Below are 18,502 nucleotides of genomic sequence, written 5' to 3'. Positions count from 1 at the left end.
TGGAAGCAAGCAGATTTTAAAAGGCAAGCCCACGAACCAATGAAAGTGATTGACGTGACATGGGCATGGTTAGAAGCCCGAAGAAAGATTACTGCTGGGGACGGCGCGCTTAGCGCTTGCCCCTAAAAAGCACCTTTGGGGGACTTTTTTTTAATTGTACCTGGTTACCACCATCTTTAAATCGGTGGTAAATGCATCTCCTAAATGCCTAAGTCGCATTTAGGTAATGCTTTGTACATCAGAATAGGAATTGCAAATAGGAAATCCCTATTTGTGATTTCCTATTCTGGGAATCGCTAATTGCATCGTATAAATCGCAATTTGCGATTCCGTAAAGGCCTTTATACATTAGAAAAGGCCGTTTTACATTTCTTAACCGCCCAAAATACCGATTTGGACTGTTAAGAAATGCAAAAGGGCTTTGTATATCTGGCCCAAAGTTCCTTAGAAATATTTTTATTAACTTTAAATTTCTCCCATTTGGGATGGGAAATGGGGATGGAGAGAGGACTAGCCTGAATTCTCCCCGATGGCCATTTCTGAATGGAAAAGTACTTGGTGTTCAGAAGCCGACGCTCTAGGCAAGTTGGACAATTTTAATACGATTTTGTTTCTTTTATTCTATACAGATGTCCCAGGGCGTCACCACATCTGACAATCCATGATGCATGGCTCACATGTGCTAGCACTCATCACTATGTGGGGCCTTACCTTGAAACGCTTGGACCTATTTCTTTACTATATATTCTTCGGTGTGAGATGCACTTCTATCTTATTCTCATTTCTATTGTATTCAAAACAGACAGCCTAACAGTATGGGTCTGTGACTATCTTATATAAAGTCTAACAATATCCCTGTCTTTATGACTTACTTATGTTCTATATATACGTTTACAGCCAAGGAAAAATCATTTGTAGTGATGAAACATGTTTGCTGGCTGTGAAAATTGTGTAATGTTGTCTGGAATACACTAGAGACTGTACTATTGTGCAATAAACCTTGGATGAAGGAACTATCGTCTACCTCAAAAAAAATATGTAACGCATTATTATGTTTACTACGGGCTTACAATGAAGTGTGCTGTGATATAAAAACTTTAATTTCAAGATACAGCGGGTTCTCCCATTGTTACTGGTATCTTGGGTAGCAGGATCCTAGTATCACATTTTACATCTGTCTAAACACTTAGGCCCATATTTATACTTTTTCAGCGCCGCATTTGCGCCACTTTTTGACGCAAAAGTGGTGCAAACTTACAAAATACAATTCTATTTTGTAAGTTTGCGCTGCTTTTGCGTCCCGAAGATGACGCAAATTTGCCGCTAAAAAAGTATAAATATGGGCCTTAGTGCTACCTTGTCGATAATTGAGCCCTGATACATGTTGCACACAGGAGGTGCGATCCACATACTACTACTACCCTCTATTTACTTTGATATATAGAAAAACATAGGCAACAACAGTAGTCGGGAGGAGAGAGTAGGAGTTATGGCATAGGAAGGGAAATGTGGTGTAGAGCAAAAAGAGGAGATTCAGAGATGAGGAATAGAGAATTAAAGGTGAGGTTTACACAAAGGTAGAAAGTTGTGAGATAGAATAGGAGGAAGAGATGGTGAGGTATAGAGATTAAAAAAGAGTTTGCAAGAGACAGTTGAGGTGGAGGGGGTGTGTTGAAATGGAGAAAGAGGTGCAAACAGAGATATGTGTCTGTGAGAGAGAGAGGGACAGAGATGATGATAGAGAAAAGGGGATAGAAGTAGAGAAGTAGTATTAGCCAGAAAGAAGACGTCAAGCGGTGAACGAAAGTAAACAGAAGTAGAACTTTAAAAAAAGAGGAAGTGGAAATCTGAGGAAATGCATTAATGGAGAGGTCAATTGAGCGGAAAAGGGTGGGTATAGAGCGGTGTGGTAGGGAGGGAGATGTGACTTAGAGAAATGAGATAGAGAGGTGAAGGGGAGTGATGAGGTAGAGAAAGGGCTGTGAGAGTGGTTGAGAAGTAAGGTAGTAGAGGAAAGGAGACAGAGAAGTGAGTTAAATATGGAGATGAGAGTGAATAAGAAGTGAAATAAATGTAGCTGAGGTACAGGAAGTCAGATGGAAAAAGTGCAGTGAGTTACAGAGAGAGGGATGATGAGGCAGGTAGAAAGAAAGTTGAGGAAGAAAGAGGAGATCCAGGCTCATATATATAGATGTAAGTACAGAGAATGATAGAGATGGGACAGTGTCATAAGAGAGAGAAAGAGATAGATGAGCTAGAGAGTGAAGTAGAGATACAGTGAGAGATTAAGAGAGAGGGTTTATGTAGAAGAGATGAGGTAAGGAGAGAGAAATGACATGAAGATTATTTTTCCAATGTAATTTCCACCATTTGCCTGAGAATACAAGGACTAAGGCAGGGTAGGCCAGCAATGCACACTCAGGGGCATATTTATACTCTGTGCCGGATTTGCATCATTTTTGTTTACGCAAATCTGGCGCAAACTTAACTCCATATTTATATTTTGGTGCTAGACATGTCTAGCGCCAAAATATTGAAGTTAGAGGCATTTGTTGCCTGCAGAAAACTACCTTGCATCAGTGAGATGCAAGGTAGACGTTCCCAGGCAAAAAATGACTTAAAGGCCCTAGCGCCTTATTTATCCTCCCTTGCAAAAAATCATGCACGGGAGGAGGAGGGGCTTAAATAATGGAACTAAGCAAGCTTAGCACCATTATTTAACGCCTGGGTATGGGCAGGCGTTAGGGGACCTGTGGGCTAACCGGGCCTTACCGTCGTCTTGCACCATTCCTTAAATATGGTGCCTGGCTGGCGTCCTAGAATGGCGATAGCCGGCGCTATACTTTTTTGATGCAAACCTGTGCTAACGCAGGTTTGCGTCAAAAAGTATAAATATGGGCCTAAGGGGCAGATTTATTTTTTAGTGCAATGCAGCACAACAACCTCAGTTAATGCCCTGATTTGCACAAGGGAATGAAAGAGCACAGAGCTACGTTTATTAAAAGTGGCCCTTCCAGTGTAAAATCATAAGCTAGGACAAATTCTTAAACATCCTAATCATTGTCTATGTGCTGCTGTTTGCAGAAATTAATTAATTTCTTAAGTTAGTGCCAGGTGGTGGTGTTTTATGATGCAAAGTCCAGTCTGGCTGTCTTAAGAGATCTGTCTTTGCGTCACAAATTACAATGTGCTTGCGCTAATCCACCCAAGGTACATCCAAGTACTGCTTCCTTGACACAAAATGGCACAAAGCAGCGCAAAGCGCTATTTGTGCTGGGTAAATGCCACTTTTGCAGCGCAAAACACCTTTTTTGTTGGAACGTGAATACCCTTGCAAGAACTTGCGATGTTTTGTGTCACTTTGCCTCGGCTCAAACCCTCAGTGAACGTGGCCCTAAATGTCCGTCAAAAATGCTCAATTGTCAAATGAGAAAAGTAGCAATTTTAATGAACAATTTTATTTCGTTAGGAATCCTGAATGTCCTACTCCTTTTACCAGGGAGCCCCTAGGAAGGCTATAAATATCGCACCCTCCTCCGTGCCACTCGTAAAGGTGACTCAAACACCAGGAAGCCATGCTTTGACTATGAATTGTTGTGTGCATCTGTGCCTCATCGGTATATTAACGATGCTAGGTGTTAGTGAATAAAATTCTGGTTGGTGGGTATTGATTGGAGGAGAGACCCATCTGTAAACCAAACCAGAAGAGATGAGGTTAGCTCAGAAGATGCCTTGTGCCAGGTGGCACTGTTTGTATGCTGTCTTTTAGGATGAAGAGGAAATGTCTTGCAAGATGTCCACTGGTGGCTCCTGTAGACTGATTTAGTGGACATATGTGCAATGGTATGTAGGAGAAGTGAGAATTCAAAATCACTGTACTTGGCATTGCCCCCTACGACCTACATTAAAATCTGTAGTAGAAAGAGGGTGTTTTCTTTTACATTGAGGAGTGGTAATTTGTGCACCCACGTGCTACGCCCAGGGTGTGACTGCACTCCTGCCCTCGTCAGCACAGTCCTCATGTTTGGCAGCTAAGATAACATTCTTCCAGATTGCACTTATCTTTGCTGGCTCTTGTGTTGGAGCAGGTGACTGCAGAATTACGATGCAGTGCACGCGACTGGACCTGCAGAATGCACAATTAAAGTTGTGCCACAGTGCACAAGCATCCTAAATGTTTGCAAATGGGGCCTTAAACCATTCTTGACAACAATCACAGATTTTGCAATGGTACCCCTCTGTTCCCCAACATTTACTTACATAATTGTCATAATTATTTTAGAGGGGAACTTTAGACCGAATTTCTGTACATAGGTTCCATTGGGGTCTGTATGGCCAATGGAAAGGATAAGAAAAAACCCTTCCGGTCAAGTAGACTGACCATTTCAAACAAACAGAAACTAATTTACACCAATAGATTCAGAGCAGTGCATTAGATGCCCAGTGCCCGCTTATCGGCACGTAACTCAATTAGAAACCATATATAATTGGTCATCCTGGAATTCCAACTAGGACAATTAGCTTCTAGGCATCTTCAAACTGCTCGAGGCATTGATTAATTGCCAGCACTGTGCTCGACAGGGAAATTTTGGTACAGCAATTTGAAAAAAAATGTGGTAGAAATAATTGTACATGTATTTATTGTGATATCCTTAACCTGGAGAGAATGCTATGAAACAGTGCTTAATTTGTGCTTGATGTTTCCGTTGAGGGGCACCGGCACCTACTTTTGAGGGCCGGCGCCTATTCTTCTGCCTCAGGCATTTGCTTCAAGCAAGAGACGGATATGGGAAAGACCGAGGAAGATAAAAACGAAAAAGCGTCACAAAGGGAGAAAGCAGAGAGCTGCAAGAGTGAGCTGACAGGGACATGGCTGGGATTGAAGAGTCCCGAGATGGCTTCAGGATTACGCAGCCTCAGTATTCCGTTTTTCCACATTTAATTGCAGCAGCCGCGTGTTTAAGAGGAGGGTTTTGAGCACCAGCACGTTTTTATTTACAAATTAAGCACTGCTATGAAAGCAGCACAACATTATCAATCGTTTATCTGCTGAATTTGAATGGAGCCTGCTTGTGCTAAATGAGCAGGACATTCCATTTGCACGTGATGGTAGGTAGGACAAGAACCTCCATCTAAAAAATACTGGCTGTGCCACTCGGGAAGATGCTTTTTCTCTAAGCGGCCCCCTCTTCCCAGACCGTCTCCATCATCCTACCGCAGGTGGAATTATTAATTTTTTTAAACAGTTGATTCACTCCTATGCCTTATGTTGACTTAGCTTAGATATTCAGTGATAAGAGGCCACACTAACGGCTAACTCTGCCCTTTAGAAATGACACTACAACAGATCACATAATACAGCATTTTATAACATAGCATAAGATAACAAAACATAGCATAGTATAACATAGGACAGCATAACACACCATGGCATCATATAGTAAAACATAACATACCATACAACATAACATTGCCTAACATAGAGAAGCATAATATAACACAGCATAGTATAAAATAGCACTGGATAATGTAGCACAGCACTACACAGCATAAAAGCGCACAGCGTAATATGGCACCGCATAACATACTATAACATAGTGCCACACAGCATAGTTTAAGAAAAGCACAGTATCACATAATATGGTAAAACATTGCATAAAATACTGCATCGTAATAATAGCATAAAATAATGTAGCATAATGTAGCATAAAGGTGCAGTAAAACATGGCATAGAAGCATAGCACAATATAACATAGCAGAAGATAGCTCAGCATAACAACATAGCACAGCATAATAGCACCGCGTAATACAGCACAGCATAACAAAACATGGCATAGAATAGCACAACATACATAAGATGGCATGACATGGTGCAGAAAAACAGATCATAGCAGTGCGGCCTAAGACAGCACAGTGCTAATTGACGTAACATAGTGCAGCATAGCATAACATAACATATCATCATAAACTAACAAAATGAGAAGTATGTTGCAAATATGTACACTGAACCTAGAGACAGAAATACTTACCTGCACGTTCCATCTGGGTAACCTAAAAAGAACTTCCACCCAGCCAAACTATTCGATATAAATGAATATTTTCAGATCAACAATGACTACAACATGCAGTATCAGACCTCATACATTAGTTCTAAAAAATAGAGGCGATTACAGTATTTCATTGGCAGTACCAAATAAAATAATTACAATATAGAGAGAAAAATGTAGTAAAGAGAAAGAAGAACATGAAGATTACATTTATGGATAAGCACTCAACAGTTTCAGGTAAAATCAGAAGGGTAATCATGAAGCATGGCAGCTACTGGAATCAGATAACCCTCTGAAAGACATTTTTAAAGAACCACACATTTTATATTCCGGAAACCACGAATTTAAAGATAGCATTGCAAGGAACTCAGTAAACAATAGAGGCAAATAAAATCTTAATGTTTACCTGTTTTAACTATACATGCTGCACTGATTGCCAAGTAGGAAGGTCGCATTCCACACCCATACCATGAAAGCTATCAAGGTCGAGGATTTTTGGACATAGGGTTACAAGCTTGTTATGTATGGCTTTCCCTGAGAGCCACTGGGGTGAACACTAGATTCTATATGTTTCTTCACTGCTATATTGTATCAGTTGTTTCCCACTGCTGCTACTACATAAAGGAATTCCAGGTTGCTCTGACAGGAGTCTCCGAGAGTCTGTCAGTCACCATTGGCTGTTTATAATGGAGGGCTGTGGAATGGCACAGATGGTCGAGGGTTGTGTTGCTGGAGGCCATTGTTTACATGTAGGACAAATAAGTGAAGCCATGTTCTACATGACTCTCCATCTATCACCCCTTCAGCCTTGTGTAACTGATGAATGCAGGAGCAGATGATTTTGGGGGGCCATACATAACATAAAATTCGACATGGGCGAAAAGTGCATTACAGGAATGTTTTCCACCTCGGGGTTCAGAGTGACATCTTAGACAACTTGAGGATCATACTTGTCTACATGATGCCACTCAGAAGCCACCAGTGAAAAACATTCCTGTTATTCACTGGTATCCATCTATAATTTTTATAAGTGTTATCTTCACTACTTGATCCCTATGTGGGTTATATTAAGTAGGCAAAACATCGTCAAACAAACGTTGGGTGACATACGTACAAATTAAAGATCAGAGTAAAGGATCGGAAAACACCACTGGAATTAATCTTTAATGTGTTTAATCAAAAACTAGTGCAAATATGTTTTTAAATTGTGGATCAAAAACTATTAACAAGAGTAGAAAATAAATGATTGCCACAGCAAAAGACATTTTTGTGAGCGAAATGACACAGAAGTAAGGTAAAGGAAATGTGATGTGCATTCAATCACCAGTAACCTGCTGAATGTCATCTGGGGCTGTAAGGACTACATCTGGGTTACAATACTAAGTCTAGGGTAGATTAGCATATGAAGAGACTAAAGACAAATGGACTGTAAAATGTCTCTTCAAAGACATTCGATGAACCGTGACATAAACCCAATGTTATAAGTACATCAAAAACATGTGAAAGGCATTGAGACTGTGAATGGAATTGTTATACATCAGATTAGTCTAAGTTTAGACCTAAAGTCTAACTTGACACCTGAAGTCTAAGTTTAGACCTGAAGTCTAAGTGTAGACCAAAAGTCTAATTTAGACCAAAAGTCTAACTTTACTGCTTTTCGGTATCCACAAAGGGAAGTTCCTACTAGTAACTTTACTACTAGTAATTTTATTAGTAGTAAATTTACTACCAGTAACTTTACTACCAGTACATTTACTAGTAGTAAACTTACTAATAGTAACTTACCTTTGTGAATACCAAAAAGTAGTAAAGTTAGACTTTTGGGGTAAGTTAGACTTTAGGTCTAAAATTAGACTTCAGGTCTAAACGTAGGGCCCAATTCACAAAGGTAAAGGTAAAGGTAGAATGTAGCTTTATACCTGAAGTCTAAATTCAGACCTAAAGTATGACTTTATACCTGAAGTCTAACTTCAATCTAATTTTAGACTTAAGGTCTTTGACCAAAAGTCTAACTTTACTACTTTTCGGGTTTCACAAAATGCGAATTACTACTAGTAAATTTACGAGTAGTAAACTTACTAGTAGTAAAGTTAGTAGTAGTTAAAGTACTACTAGTAAAATTACTAGTGGCAAAGTTATTAGTATTAACTTACCTTTGTGAATACCGAAAAAATAGTAAAGTTAGACTTCTGTTCTTAGTTAGACTTTTCGTCTAAACCTAGACTTCAGGTCTAAACGTAGACTTCAGGTGTAAAGTTAGACTTCAGGTTTAAAGTTAGACTTTTGTTCTAACTTTACCTTTGTGAATTAGGCCCTACACGTACTGATATATTGGTAAGCCTGTAGGTTGGCTAGACAACTCCATAAAGATTTGAAGTGGTTTGCAAATGTGTCACAAAGATTACCACGTGGGCACATATTATTTATAGAGCACACCTTCCCTGTTTGCGCCATGGTACAACTTTCAACTGGCGCAGGCTGTGATAGTGCACCCTATTATGATGAATGTGGTGAACCTAGAACAGCCATCAACTCATGCTGCACTGGGGGCAGTGCATTACAAGCCACATCATGTTTCTCTGTACAGACCTGCCTGTACTTTCAAGAGGGATCAGATGTCTCACGTCAGGGGTGTGCAGTGAATGACTGCATCTGTCTGCAGTGGGATATCTGGATGGGGCCATGGCACTGCGTTCCACTCCTACAGAGGGCTCCCTTAAAGAGGTGCACTGACAGTGTACCTCCAAAGGGCATGTTTGCCTCTGCACCCAGTTCCAGAATATGGCGTAAGTCCTGAGGTAAAATGATTCCCTCATTTGCATGAGGCCACGCCGGTTCAACCATATACTCAAGTTCACACTTGCAGACTCCATGATACATTTTTGTCACTGAGTAGTATAGCAAGAGCCTGATTGAGACCTTCCTGTTCAAACCAATAGGCTGCAAGTGTTACAGAGGAAACTCCATCACTACACCAACAATAAGAAGTTAACCGAATTTCCAGTTTGGTGCTTTGTTGCCAGATGTTTTCCACCTATGGAAAATTCCACCTGCATGGTGGAAGCCTCTGCAGATAAAAAGCATATCCCACAGTTCATGAATCTGCCCCTGAGTGGTAGGCTCCCCCATGATTCCACCCTCTTGCTGCCTCTACCTGCTAATCAAGTATTTTCCTCATTGCCTCTTCCTATCCACTATTCTGTTTCTTTGCCTCCTCTAGTCCTCATTTCCAGGACTAGCACTTATGAGCCACCAACACGCTGGGAGTCCTCTCCCTGCACATGCAGGATATTCTGCTACACATTCATGACAAGTGTCACTGGTTTACATGGTCATCTTTCACCTTTGATTGAGCCAGCAGACACAGCTAAGCCCTCAAGGGGTACACCATCATATTTACCGTCTCTCCCCACTTCATAAAAGAAAGAAGGGCAGACAGGTTATCCATCTTTTTTGGCAAATGTCACAATAAAGTAAAAGTTTATTGTGTGACTAATGATTATTTAGGCATTTACGTGCCAACTTGTAATAAAATTAAAGGTATACAATCAAAGCCAGTAATCACAACTTGTACATGTACTATTTATAAACATAGTCCAAACCATGATAAATAGAATACTTCTTAGACATGCATGCTGTAAAGAGTAATGTGAAGCATTAAACTTAACTACCTTAAATTCTGGAACAAAAAGACTCTATAAATACCTACTGTTGATGATCGTGTAGGACAGATTGCTAGGTATGAGGCACCCCACATAAGATCATCTTTTTAAGTTTCCTAAAGAGCATAGAACAACAGTTCTAGATTACACATAGACAATCCACCCACACCAGAATCCCTTAAATCAAACACTTCAATAGATTTGGTCTAGGCACTGTATTTTGAGCTTATATAAAGATAAAGTCCATCTGTTTCTGTATAAATCTACTCATTCACTCATCCAGCCATGGTATACTCATTCACTCTTCAATTCACTTCCCCCACATGCACACACTCATTCATACATTAAACAGGAAACCACTTTTTTGATTTGACATAATTTTGGCCACCTATTTCAAGAAGACTTCTTAAAGTAAAAGCAAGACCCTCACCTAAATCCAGACTCATCACTGCCACATTTTATAGGAGCCTTTACATTTAAAAGCTAATTCTATTTTTGAAGGACTTTTGATGCCTGTTTTTTAACAATATGAATGTTTATGGTTTCTTTTAGAGGGAAGAACGGAAGGGCACGTAACATTGTTGGATTTTGTCCCCTCAAATATTGAGGCTCAGAGACTCATAGCGATGGGAAGGTAACACCGGTATCCTTGATTGCTTGTGGATGAAAGGAGGTGGTACTACCACTGCCAACGCGAACAGCATTTCATCCAGTGCCGAAATCTACCCAACATTGTTGGCACATCACATGAGTTCTTCATTGTCTGCCTTCATCATCTCAAAAAGTTTTGATCACTCAGTTTTATTTTTATTTTCAGTCAGTCTCGGTACTTTCTTAATCACATAGAACACTACATGCTATGCTCACTAGGATGGTAAGATACTGAACCTACCATTGTTTAACAAAGTCCCTCTAAGGACATTAGCTCTTTTCACTCTTAGAAACTCTTGGAGTCATTGCTACTAGACATATGGCCATTTCAAAGCTGCTCACAGTGCAGTGGGTTTGATGTAATGTCTGAAAAACAGATATGGCTATTTTGAAATTGCACCTGTCATTTTGTGATCATGACACCCTTCAGTACTAATTAACGAGTAAACATATTCATCATTACAAATATTTTCTATAACACCTTGCTATTTGGTGTTTTAGACATTGAAATATCGCCGTTAGTATAAGGGGTTGATTTCAAATCCCTTGACACAACAAAATGAAAAGGGGGAGTCTTATTATTAATATTGTGGTAATATTACTTTTTAATAACAATGACAACAACTATTCTACTACTATTAAAAACAATAGTGATAGTAAATTATAAAACGGTGTTATTATTATTATTGTTATTGATTTGTTAGTGTTGTTATATATATTGTTTGTAAAAATTATATTAAAGATAATGCCAATGTAGTAGTAGTAGTATGATTAATAATGATAATAATAATGATAATAATAATATTAATACTACTACTACTACTACCAATAGCATTCGTAGTAGTCGTAATAGTAATAGTACTACTACTACTACTACTAATAATAATAATAATAATAGCTATAATTATTATTATTGTTGTTGTTGTCCTTCTTATCATTATTATTATTAATATTTTTTTTTATCATTACAAGTTGTATTAAAAATATCATGAATACAATTGCAAATAATATTCACATGACTAAAACTACTCTTGTTCTCATTATTGTCATAATTCTAATTACAATTTGAGTATTAGTAGTCATAGTACATATAGTATTAGTAGGAGTAGCAAGAGCTGGAATATTAGTACTGTTGTTAGTGGTAATAATAGAAATAATAAAATCACGTTTATGAGTAACCCTGTGTGTGGCTGTCTTTGAAAATATCAAACATACAGTATCTGTATTTACATGAACAATTTCTGTCAGAACCTTTGAAAAATACATTGTTTTCTTTTTTCCATTCATAATATCAGATAATATATATTTTGTGTGAGATATAATGCTGGATATTTGCCCAAAAAATAAAAAAACTATCATGTTAAGGTAAGAGAATCAGAACATAATAACTTCTACACTGGCAATCAAGGCTGCACATTATAACATTCACAATTCAATATTCCAAATAATAAGTTGCATTAGATACCTTAATATATTTACAAAGAAGATGAACAAGAATATAAAATGTTTCACCCATGAATAACATGACTTCTGTCACTAGCATTTTAATAGACTATCATATGTGACAATCATAATTAACCTTGGGTATGGATAGGATGGCCATTTTACTTTGGAGGAAATCTAACATAGAATGCAATTAGGGGTTATAATTTAGAGGAGAGATTGAGGAGTGAGTTGCAGAATCTGTAGAATGAAGTAAGCCTTTGTGATAGTCTCCCCGTCAGTTGACAATGCTCATACATTCTATTTGTGAGCTATGAGGTCATGGACGTTCTCCCTATTACTTAAATTTTCCCTTAGTATCTAACACTAGATAACACTATTCTTCATGTTCTTCAGTTTATGAGTAGCTAAAATTGAGAGGACACATGGGGTTTGATTGTTGGAAGATATAATCAGAAAAAATTGAAGTGCAAAATCACATTGGTCACACATCCAATAGAACACAGATTACATGGAGACCATCAGACAAAATGAGGTAGTGAAGCTGGAGGCCAAGTACAAGATGGCCAGCTAACCATAGGCTCTGCCGTACCGTTCTCCCTTCTACTGGATCTATTGAACCAAATACCATCTCTGCTTTGGGGATTGGGGATTAGGGACTTTGGCTGGAGCTGCTGTATAGGATGTGAAATTATCCTGAGGTGCTATCTTGAACTCTCTTGATACTCCTGGTGAGGAGCAACACTATCTGGGTGACAAGAGAGTGGCGACACCCTCCTCATACCATATCTTAGAAATACCTGCTAGTATCTCTCCTGAGAGGTATAGACAGTCCCTAATTTGTAACAGAATAAGTGATGAGGCCCAAAGCTTTCTTAGAGGTTTGAGGCTGCTGCTATTAGATGCTGGCATGCTGAGTACCAAGACAGCATAATCTTGACTCCGTATCATGCTGTTTTCATGCACCACCTGACACTCCCTAACGCTCTTTCAGGGTCCTGCTTTCTCCGTTTGTATTGTGTTTTTTTGTATTTCTCTTCCGCTTTTTTCATCCTTGTTTGTTTTCACTCTCTTGCTCTGGGTCATAGTTTGGAGAAGGCAAATAAGCTCTAGACCTCAAATATCAGTGTCAGTGGGCTCCACCTGCAACCATTGGCTCAAATTAAGCACTGGGTATAAGCAACCCAAATTGACTGTGACTGGGACTCACACTGTTGATAGGGACAACAAGTGTCTCAACATCATCCTGCTGCTCTGACAAAGATCACTTGAATGCTGCCACTTACTGATCCAGCACCTGGGCTTTGACCTTCAGAGAACAATATGCTGGCCGGGACACAGCTCCACTTACAGCTGCTGCCCTATACCACCATGCTCCTTCCTTTATGCTGTACCTGAGGGATTGAAGTTACTAAATGGAATATCAATCCTTCTGCCAAGACCTTGTGGGAGCCCCGTGCGTGCCATCCTTCCACTGGACAATTTTATACCAGCTCCTGCCCTTCTGGGGAGTGTCTACGTCAGCTCTTGGCATGTATATAATATTGGCCATTTTTGCTCCAGTTGGAGCTCCTGTTTTAAATAAAAGGGACCCTCAATTCTGAACGATGATTGTCCTCAGCAACCCAGCTTATTTTGGGGACAAGAGTGATAACATTGTAACATTGTCTGAAATGCTGGTGTGGGGCGGCCATCAAAATTTCAGGTGGATATCTAGTAGCAATACCTACACCCAGAATAAAGGCAAACAATGAATTTTGTAGAGTTCTTTCCCATCGGGGGACCTCTGCTTGATCTGGTTTTGGAAATTGATTTTTGGGAGGGCCCTGGCAGATTACTGCACTGCTACAACCAATATGAGATTGATGCACCACTGGCCATGAAAACTGACAGGGAAGTCCCGTTCCACCATTTCTGTTTGCCGTTATTTTCGAGTCCCAGACTTAGGTGGTGGTACTACATTGCCTTTATGAGCAGACCAGTTGAGAGACAGACATGGTTTGGTGCATGTCTGACTACATGGTGATTGGGACACAGCTGTAGCTGCCAAAATGTGAGAGGGATCCAAAGTTCTCTATTTCTTGAGGGTGAGCCTGAGGGAGTGAACCCATTTGAATATTGACTGTTGCCTAACATCGTTCCCATCACCAATACCCTATAAGGGCGGAAATTCTCAGTTTACTCTAGGTCTTTAGAGATAGGCATGTGCAAAGTGGAGGTAGGAAGGTTGCATAACTTTAAAGCAACTCATCCAGAAGATGCAAATCATGAAACATTTGTGGAAGTGATAGAGAATTTTGAGTTGAGTGAGGAAGGGAGGTTTTGTTACACGCAATTGTGACATTGGATATAATGAATCTGTGGGTCAAGGCGAGAGCCACAAGACACCTTACAGCTTGTGAGAAATTGAATGTGAGCCAATCAGGTGCAGTGCACACCCTCATGCAGTTACACACAGAAGAATGTAGGATGGTTTTCTTTCCAGTTAGCAAAGGGAAAGAGATGTGTAAATATACCTCAATCAGGGTCAATGGCAGGATTTCTAAGAGACCTGTGATTGAATTTAGAGAGAGTTTATTATAGAGATAATGAGTTGAAAGGGCAATCTTTGGCTTCTGTCAAGATCACAATTTTCTGGAAGGTGCCTCAAGCAAAAACCCCAAACAGATATTTGTAAAGCTATTGTTCTTCCAGTCTCTTCATATTTGTCTATTTATATTTTGATGTGGGATAATTGGAGCATGTACTCAGAAATGGGTAAGTCCATTCACATTAAAGCCTGTGTTGCTGAACCCAAGGGAATCCAGCATTTATCTACCCTTGCCACTTTATCAGGAAAAAGGACCCAGCCCACTGGAGCATTACCTCACTAAATCAACCATTTTTCAAACTTTTACTCACATTTATTACTCTGCTCTGAATCAAAACAAATCTCAACAGTTCTCATGAGATAAAGAAAAACAACCTGTACTAAAATACTAAAACAATAATAAACACTATTTTGAAAGTTCTCCCAGTGGCTATATTGTAACAACATCGAGTTACATGGACAAGGACTACTCCTCATGGAAACTTTGTTAGAAGTAGCTCAAGTAAGGAATCACATTCCACTGTTAGCCATTGCAATAAACGTGGAAAGCAACACAGTTCCGCAAGTATTTTACCACCGGAAGTGCAGGAGCCTATTTACTATGAAGAGAGATTTACAGACTGTTAAGTGAAAAGCTGAAGCAAGTGTCAGTGGTGATGCTGGAACAAGTAAGTGCATGAGTAAACACTTAAGCAGCACAACATCATTAAAGTCACACGTGTATGCTGATGAATGCATATTTTGTTGAAAGATAAAATGCTACAAGGGAACCACAACGCATGAGAAATTAATCAAGGCCACGGAGCTTAGAGTTGACAAAAGGCTTCAAGAGTGTGCAACCATTAATTGTGATTCAAAGATCTTAGCAGTTTGTTGTAGGGGCATAGTGGCTGCGGAAGTCTATTATCATGCATCTTGCTATAGGAGCTATACAAGGATTAAAGCAAAGGAGGAAGTTCATGCATCTAGCATTCAAACCAATGATCACTACAAAAATATGAGAGATGAAGCATATGATGAAGTATTTCAATACTTTAGAACTGTGATTATTCCTAACAAAGAGGTAATAGGTGTGACGACTCTCATTGAAAGGCTTGAAATCCTCATGACATGCAGAGGAATACAGGGAATAGATGAATCAACCAAGAAGCATAGTAGAAGAAAATTGGACTAAAAGTTGGATGACAGTGTACACATATTTCCAGACAACCAAGGAAAATTATTGGCCCAACTTGATAGTGTCATGTTACAGTACATTGTAAGGGGAAACCAGAGTATGAAAGGAGAATTATCAGTTTTAAAGGTTATGTCAACAGACATGAACACAACCGTTGATTAAACATCATTGCACATTAGAATAATGATTAAAACAAACTTGACATGAACACCATGGCTATATCATCCATCAGACATTGATAAAGATTAATTTACAGTGCCTGATTACCTTAAACGGTTCCTATTAGAACATATGACTGGAGATCCAGAAAACACAAAGCCATCCGAAAGGGTCGCCTTACATATACAATCATTGAGCCAGGACATTATTTATGAGGTCACAAATGGCCAGTGGAAATCCCCCAAACAATTGTTGCTCCATACTCTAGAAAAACACTGACAGGCAATTCATTCACACTCTAAACAGACTTGGTCATGGGATTTCATACTCACAACTGGAAGAAAATGGTACCGCCTTGTGTCTTCAGAAACTTGCTGCTACCTTTCATAAGCACATTTTTCTTTCAGCTGATATTCAGCCTCATGTCTTCACTAACTTAGCATGGGATAAGATTGATAGGCTGGAAGAGACTCTTACTGGTAAAGGGACAACTCATTGAGTCAAAGATATAGCTGTGTAGCCCAAGTTAGTTGGACCACAACCTTTTAAAGCTTCTCTCCCAAGTATTGAGAAACAAAAGCAAAGAACACTGACCACCACAAATGCTGAAGAATTCTTTCTGTTTCTGGTGAACGAGTTGGGCCACAGCAATTGATGACAAGGGCCGAAGTCATGCCAAAATGTTTTACCCAACTGAAGTTTGCACAAAATAACATAATCTGTGTTGTAACAAGAAAAGAAGCGAACCCCTCACCGATAATACCAAGTTGGATAGGATTTAACATCAGTACTACCAACCTAGTTAGCGTATCGCAGGATTCCATTGGCTACTTGTCCACTAATAATGCCCCTGCAACTGAGTTGCCAACTGTTTCTGAAATTTTGAAACAGACAGAGCTGATAAGGGAATCACTGTGAAAATTGTAGTGGTCATGGATCAAGCTCTCTACACAAAAGCAACAGAGATTGTGTGAAAGCATGAAGCAACGTACAACAGAATCATTCTTCGAATGGGCACCTTTTACACCCTTTGAAATGTCATGTCCATTCTTGGAAAATGCTTTCAAGATGCTGGCCTTCGTGACCTTTGGAATGAAGCAGAAGGATCAATATTATCAGTATTAGAAGGTTGTATGTACAGTTGTGCAGTTTGAGTACACAAGTGCGCGTATGAAGCTATGTTGAGACCTGCTTGGTTGGAATTTATCCCTTGGGTGGAGAAAAATTACAAAGAGAACCTTCACGTAGTCTACTCCTTCACTGAGGATGTTAATGACTTTGTAAAGGACCCATGCCAACAGAGATTAGATGATCTCTTGCAGAATGCTGCTTTTCCCAAAGTAAAACAGCTTTGGGATGTATTCCTGGAACATCTTCATGATGACAATGGAGATCTCTCTGCATTGTGGATGTTGTATGTGGACATTGTTGAAAATGCCTTGCTGACTCTGCTGCATTCTGTTTGAGAAGGAAATTGGCATTTACATTTTACCGCCATGCGATCCCATGGTGTTTCGCGCATGTCGGGATGAACTACGTTAGATATCTTCCTGCATACTATGCCAAAATTATATTACTTGCAGTGAAACATCCAGGGCTACACCACAACTTCATCAATCAATGCTTTTCAGTTCAACTGTCAGATAATAATCCGTTTGGATGAATTCCAGTCAATCAACCGATAGTGGTAACAGTCAACAAAGACACACAGACTCCAGGTTGTACGACAAGGTTCAACCGCAAGGCGGGTGCTGCGAAAAGATATTATATGACGGCTGAACACAGAAGAAGCATTTTGGATCAGATAAGGGAAATGGTTCATAACAACAGATCAGATCTTACTCACACAGCCCCACATAAATCAATAATTGAAAAATACAATGACACTGTTACAAGAGCTGTTAGTCTGGCTCAAAGCTGGATAAACCCATTTGTTGGGCCACATGATCTCATTAGTCTCGCCACTGCAAAAAGGCATCTCAAGACATAGTATACATTTATATATACATATATGCACACATATATATATATATATATATATATATATATATATATATATATAACTCAGCCTTCTCTAATTAAAAGCAGAGTTTATACTCAGTCCTCCCATCTGAAACTTCTTTTTGCTGGTTTATAAATCACAGACGTCTCCCGAGTGCACAAGAGGAGTTTACAAGAGAAGCTGTTCCTCATTTTTAGGCATGAGGATATTACATTATTTGCCCAGAATCACAGAATGTTGAGCAGATACTGAAATTCAATTTAATGAAAAGCTCACCCCACCTTAACGTTTATAAGCCAGAAACTGTGATTTATTATAGTCTTGTAGCCCGACGGAGCGGGCTATTATGGCCATTGGAGGCCTGCTCCAGAGTTAAAGTCCTGAGCCAAAGGTGAGGGCCTTTAACAAGGGAGAAGAATTTTAATTGCTGGTTTAGCCAAGCTAGGAAGTGCTCTAAGGCTATTAGAACATTCTGCCACTAGAGAGCAGAATATTCTAATTAAAAAAAACAAAGCCTCACAGCTGTTGCTGTGTGAACAACATTGGAAGGTTGGAGATCTGGGCTTCTACCAGCCATTAAAAGCCCAGAGCACTCCATTGTCTTCCATGGCGCTCCCAACATTCCAATGTTGTAATCTTAATTACACAAACAGACATCATGTACCCATCTATCATGGAATTAAAAATTATCCCACGAGCACTGTTGGCATACATTTCTATGTCCCACACCCATATGTTATGCTAACTTCTTCAAAGCATAAAAACCAAAAT

At 39.4% G+C, this 18,502-nt stretch overlaps 1 protein-coding gene across 1 annotated transcript in view; it reads left to right on the top strand.

Annotated features, from left to right (window-relative positions):
* The window catches only part of TMPRSS3 (transmembrane serine protease 3), a 179,730-nt gene extending 168,768 nt beyond the window's left edge, over nucleotides 1–10,962 (top strand). The window contains exon 11 of the mRNA XM_069203555.1: nucleotides 10,262–10,962. Coding sequence (XP_069059656.1) covers nucleotides 10,262–10,285 — 24 coding nt within the window. The 3' untranslated portion in view covers nucleotides 10,286–10,962. The remainder of the gene's footprint in view (nucleotides 1–10,261) is intronic.
* Nucleotides 10,963–18,502: the final 7,540 nt, after the last annotated feature.

Source organism: Pleurodeles waltl, chromosome 8 (genome assembly GCF_031143425.1).
Source record: "Pleurodeles waltl isolate 20211129_DDA chromosome 8, aPleWal1.hap1.20221129, whole genome shotgun sequence".
In the NCBI taxonomy this organism is placed as follows: Eukaryota; Metazoa; Chordata; class Amphibia; order Caudata; family Salamandridae; genus Pleurodeles; species Pleurodeles waltl.
The sequence above is the reverse complement of the archived record's forward strand: the minus strand, read 5'-3'. Positions and strand labels throughout refer to the sequence as shown.